This window comes from Microtus ochrogaster, linkage group LG4 (genome assembly GCF_000317375.1).
Source record: "Microtus ochrogaster isolate Prairie Vole_2 linkage group LG4, MicOch1.0, whole genome shotgun sequence".
Lineage (NCBI taxonomy): Eukaryota > Metazoa > Chordata > Mammalia > Rodentia > Cricetidae > Microtus > Microtus ochrogaster.
In genome coordinates this window covers 22,434,638-22,440,573 of record NC_022030.1, presented here as the reverse complement: position 1 = coordinate 22,440,573, position 5,936 = coordinate 22,434,638, and the positions used below count along the sequence as shown (strand labels likewise).

The following is a 5,936-nucleotide window of genomic DNA, read 5'->3' as shown; positions in this document are numbered from 1 at the left end:
CATGTAGAGGGGCCCAGGTGAATATAATCCCTAGATTAGTGAGCTGTGGCGCTGCATGTAGAGGGGCCCAGGTAAATATAATCGCTAGGAGATTAGTGAGCCGTGGTGCTTCATGCAGAGGCCTAGGTAAAATATTCACCATTGTTTCACCACAGTAATTGAGATTCACATATAAAAATTTGGGTGATCTGTTGTTGAAGTAGGGGCGGCAGGCTGCTTCCCGCTGCCCGGCTCCTGCACGGCTAGCTTTACCCAAAATAATTACACGGAAACTGTATTCATTTAAGCACTGTCTGACCCATTAGTTCTAGCCTCTTATTGGCTAACTCTCATATCTTGATTAACCCATTTCTATTAATGTGTGTAGCACCACGAGGTGGTGGCTTACCGGGAAGATTCTAACCTGCATCCATTTCGGAGAGGAGAGCTATGGCATCTATCTGCCTCACTTCCCTTCTTCCCAGCATTCTGTTCTGTCTACTCCACCCACCTGTGTTCTGACCTGTCAGGCCAAGCAATTTTCTTTATTAATTAACCAATGAAAGTAACACATAGACAGATGACCCTCCTCCATCAATCTGTGTCCTGTAGAAGATATTTTCCTGCAATTTCTCTGAATAAACGTATCTACCTAGTTGTTCATCTTACTTTGCTTTTATTCCCATGATAGAGTCATTTCGTCATTTAATCTTTCCGGACATGAATTCCTCTTGTATCATTCCTTATCTGGTTTCTTTTTTTTTTTTTTTTGGTTTTTCGAGACAGGGTTTCTATGTGGTTTTGGAGCCTGTCCTGGAACTAGCTCTTGTAGACCAGGCTGGTCTCGAACTCACAGAGATCCGCCTGCCTCTGCCTCCCGAGTGCTGGGATTAAAGGCGTGCGCCACCACCGCCCGGCCCTTATCTGGTTTCTATTACTTTCTGTATATAACTGTTTGTGGATCAAAAGTATTAACAGTGTTTCCATTTCATTCTTTTTCATACTGAAGCACACTGTGTATTTATGCTTTATGCTTGCCATTAGTTTTTTTAGGGTTTTTTGTTGTTGTTGTTTGTTTTGCCTTGTAACCTGGAAATGGTTCACTATAGGTTTTTCACATGTTAGACCATTTCAATTCCTTTCCCTAGCAAATTTGTGGAAATTCACTAGTTTGTTATTCTTTTCTAGAAGGAAATTGGAGCTCACGAGAGATTTTAATGAAATTCAAAGGACACCGTGATACACACCCTAGATCATTTGTGTGTGTGAACTATAAAGAACTGGCTAAGGAGAGCAGTACGTATCCTGACTGTGACACCTGTGGAGACATTTTAGAAAGTGTTTCAGAATTAATCAACAGTAATCCAAGCCCTGCAAGGAAGAGACAGAGTGAGTATGATGGATATCGGAAACCATGCCCAAATTCCATGCGAGACCCGAGCCATCCTGAATTCAAATTCCATACTCCAAGGGGCAAGGCTTGCGGTCACAGTGTTGAACCCAGACATGAGGAAGCAGGCGCTCCGGGACAGCCATTTGGACGTGAGGACTGGGAACAGTCATCTCTTAGAAAGGGGAGTCTGTCTGTACATAACAAAAGGAAAAGCGCAACAAATACTGAAAAGAACCACATCTGCACAGAATGTGGGAAGTCCTTCTGCAGGAAGTCAGTGTTGCTTCTGCACCTGGCAGTTCACACAGAGGAAAAGCCTTACCAGTGCCTTCAGTGTGGAAACGCATTCAGAAGGCGGTCATATCTCATTGACCACCAGAGGACTCACACCGGGGAGAAGCCCTTTGTTTGCCATGAGTGTGGGAAGCCCTTCCGCCTGAAGACAGCCCTGACGGATCACCAGAGGACACACACAGGGGAGAGGTCGTATGGATGTCCACAGTGTCAGAGTGCCTTCAGGTTGAAGTCCCACCTCATCCGTCATCAGAGGACTCACACGGGAGAAAAACCGTATGGGTGTACTGCCTGTGGGAAGGCCTTCCGCCAGAAGACGACACTCTCCCTCCATCAGAGGATTCACACAGGCGAGAAACCCTATGTTTGTAAAGACTGTGGGAAATCCTTCCACCAGAAAGCAAACCTCACCGTCCACCAGAGGACTCATACAGGGGAGAAGCCCTACATTTGTAAGGAATGTGGAAAGTCGTTCTCCCAGAAAACAACACTTGCTCTTCATGAGAAAACTCACAGTGAGGAGAAGCCCTATAAGTGTACTGACTGTGGGAAGACCTTCCGCCAGAAAACAACCCTTGTGGCCCATCAGAGGACGCACACCGGGGAGAAAGCGTACGCGTGTCCTCGTTGTGGCAAGGCCTTTAGAATGAAGTCGTACCTCGTTGACCACCACAGAACCCACACCGGCGAAAGACCGTACGCATGTGACCAGTGTGGGAAGTCCTTCAGTCAGAAGACCAATCTCAACCTGCACCAGAGGATTCACACTGGGGAGAAACCCTATGTTTGCAGCGAGTGCGGGAAGCCCTTTCGGCAAAAAGCCACGCTCACTGCACACCAGAAGATCCATACAGGGCAGAAGTCCTATGAGTGTCTGCAGTGTGGGAAAGCCTTCAGCAGGAAAGCTTACCTCATTCATCATCAACGAACTCACACGGGGGAGAAGCCCTACCAATGTGAAGACTGTGCGAAGTGCTTCCGCCAGAAGACAAACCTCATTGTCCACCAGAGAACTCACACGGGGGAGAAGCCCTATGTGTGTAACGACTGCAGCAAGTCCTTCAGCTATAAGAGAAACCTCCTTGTCCACCAGAGGCTTCATAGGGAGAATACGGAAATGGAACAGGAGAGCCAAGTGGCGTCTGTGCAGTCTTCCTGTGACTGGAAGCCTGCCGTTTGGGGAGGAAAAACACGCTTCCACATGTCATAAGTGACTGGCGTTCCATCCCTCAGCACTGTTTACTGCTTTCCAGTGTGTGCAGTAGATACAGGCATTGCTGAACTGGGTCAGCTCTGAAGATGGTTTGTAACCTTTAGACGGTTTGGCTGACTTTGAATACTACATCAAAACATACTTTTAGTTTTAGAGCTACCTGACCTGCATGCCAGCCTCCAGGCCAGCCAGCGCTGTATGGGGGAAGACCCTCACAAAGCAACAAAAAAAAATGTATAATACATGTAGGAACATGTTAGGAAATGTTTACCAGCATTAATTACCATACGAGAATAAGAATGGACCATCTCATTGTATTCTGTATTACTAGAAAGTAATTACTGCTTTCTCTGTGATAAGCATATTTACATATTTAATTAATTTTTGTTTTTTGAATCAGGGTTTCTCTGTGTGGCTCTGATGGTGTGTACCACCACAGCCTGGCTCATGTTCTTAAATTTTACATCTGTTTTATCGTGTCTTGGATTTTTTTTTAACATCCTGCTTTGTTTCATATTTTAAAGATTGGTACGTTACTGCATGTGTTATTAGTAGTACATTAATTTTAATATTTTATTTAAAGTATATTTCTAGTTGTCTTATTTCTGGATATTTATATTTTTGATAACTTTGTCATAAAAATACTGCTATATTCTGGTATATGTCTTCTGGTGTTTGTATATGTGTATGCATTTCTTATTACTTAATATCAAACTGGAATTTTTCCATCCAACATGTATGTCTTTTCAGCTTTGGTACATTCTGCCATGTATCTCAGACCTTCCACAAAATGATTTTTTTTTTTCCAAGACAGGGTTTCTCTTTAGCTTTGGAGCCTGTCCTGGAACTAGGCACTGGGCTCTTCCAGCCCTAAATATCCATACTATTCCAACTTATCTTCCCTCCAACTCTGCAGCTACCTCCTCTCTTAAAAACCAAGAAGCCACCAGCCCTTTAACTGCTCTCTCCACTCCGAGGTAGACATGGCAGCCTTGGACATACCCAGATGCCTCTGCCTATTCTCACCACCACCTGCGAGATAGGCACTCGACAGTTCTTTACACTCATCGAGTGGTCCATTTTGGTGGCTTCACCATGCCCTCACAGATAAAACTTGCTGAAAAGAAACGTTGCAGGTGGGCGTGGTGGCTGGGCGTGATGGCACAGCCTACGATGCCAGCAGTCGGGAAGCTGAGGCAGGACTGACTGCATGAGCTCAAACTTGGGCTACATACTATCAAGCTCTCGAGGCCCAGTCTCAGCACTTACACAAAACCAAAAACTTATTGAAGGAAATTGCTATCGTTTTAGGGGTGCTTATACCCCTCACTTGTTCCTAATAAGTATCAGAGAATTCATGCAAGAGGAAGGGTTATTACGTAGAACATGGAATTGAGTTTCCATACTAACCAGATCATTTCAGGGCAGACTAGTAATCCAAGCTATTTGAAACACTGAGGCCAGAGGTTCATAGATTCAGAGTCAGGCTGAGCAACCTAACAAGACCAGGTCTTCATGTAAAAAGCAGACTGGAACTATGGCTATAGCTCGGTGCTAGAACACTAGCCTACCACATGCAAGGGCCCAGTTTTAATCACCTATACCGGTTGAACATCTGTTAGGGGGGAAATGGATCCTGAAAACACAAGATTTGTAATACTGTCTACATGCTTACAATTTAAAAAGCAAAATTTTGTGATTTCTTATTTCTAGTGAATTTAACTGTTTAAGTAAATTAAAATGGGTCTACAGGGTGAAAGCCAGTTTATGATTGTAAAGTTACAAATCGTACGGCTTTCCAAATGAAACCGCAGTTATGGCGAGCACCAAGGCACTCTATGCGTTTCAACACTGTAACATGGTCCTGGGGACCGGAAATGTGTAGCCTTAATCTTAAATTCGGCATAAGAATGAGGCATTTGTTACATGCCGGTTGTTTTGTTTTTTTGAGACAGGGTTTCTCTGTAGCTTTGGAGCCTGTCCTAGAACTAGCTCTTGTAGACCAGGCTGGCCTCAAACTCAGACATCCGTCTGCCTCTGTCTCCCAAGGGCTGGGATTAAAGATGTACGCCACCACCACCCAGCTACATGCCAGTTTTCAAATGCAATAAAGTTTCATTTTTTTTTTTTGAATTGGCATTTTTAAAAATCTGACATTTATCTTAAAGCATCTGACCCTTTTTTCCTGTATGGAAGAAAATGCTGTGTATGTGCACACATGTTCATGTGTGAGCCTGTGTAGAGGTCTGGTATTCCTAGGGTGCTGCCCACTTAGTTTATTCCATCTCTCACTGCAGCCTGGCCTCACCAACTTGGCTGGGTTGGCGCTGGTGAGCCCCGAGGTCCTGCCGTCTGGGCCTCCCAGGGTTGTGCCACTGTGACCAGCTTCTTCTGTGGGTTCTGAGTACTAACTTTGGTTCCCATGCTTGCACAGCAAATTAACTCAAGAGCTCCTCAGCAAAAACTGGATACTGATGCATTAGTTTCCCAAATGTGATGCAGTGTTCCACTAAATTTATGTTCTTTAGCAAAGTATTATATGTATATTATATTACTATACTATCATACAATATATTATATATAGCATGAAAGGCCCAAAGAAGGCATTGGATTCCCCAGAACTCTAATTACAGGAGGTTGTGAGTACCCGTTGTGGTGCTGGGAATGGAACTCTAGTCTTCTGGAAGAGCAAGCATTCTTAACTACACCACTAGTTCATTTTCTCTGCCAGTATCTGCAGACTAGGATTGAACTGATCAACAGAAAAGATGCTGCGTTACTACAGACCCAGTGAAAGGCCACTGGGAGGTCACAGACCCTGACTGGAGAGTTCCTGTTGTATTAAATGAACATGGTGCGCCTGCCAGATTGCCTTCTACGTAACTGTACTTATGCCCACAGGTCACTGTTGCCATCAGCTCTGGTCAGAGAAGCTTCTTTTTACAATAGGTAGTGGTGCTTTCAGAGACTTAGTAACTGCTCAAAAGCCAGGCGGTGGTGGCATACACCATAAAGCCAAGCATTTGGGAAGCAGAGGCAGGCGGAGCTCTCTGAGCT

General features: G+C 44.6%; 1 protein-coding gene across 1 annotated transcript in view; it reads left to right on the top strand.

Moving 5' to 3' along the window:
• The window catches only part of LOC101987062 (zinc finger protein 585A), a 42,922-nt gene extending 39,305 nt beyond the window's left edge, over positions 1-3,617 (top strand). The window contains exon 10 of the mRNA XM_026786243.1: positions 1,168-3,617. Within this exon, the coding sequence (XP_026642044.1) occupies positions 1,168-2,876 (1,709 nt within the window). The 3' untranslated portion in view covers positions 2,877-3,617. The remainder of the gene's footprint in view (positions 1-1,167) is intronic.
• Positions 3,618-5,936: the final 2,319 nt, after the last annotated feature.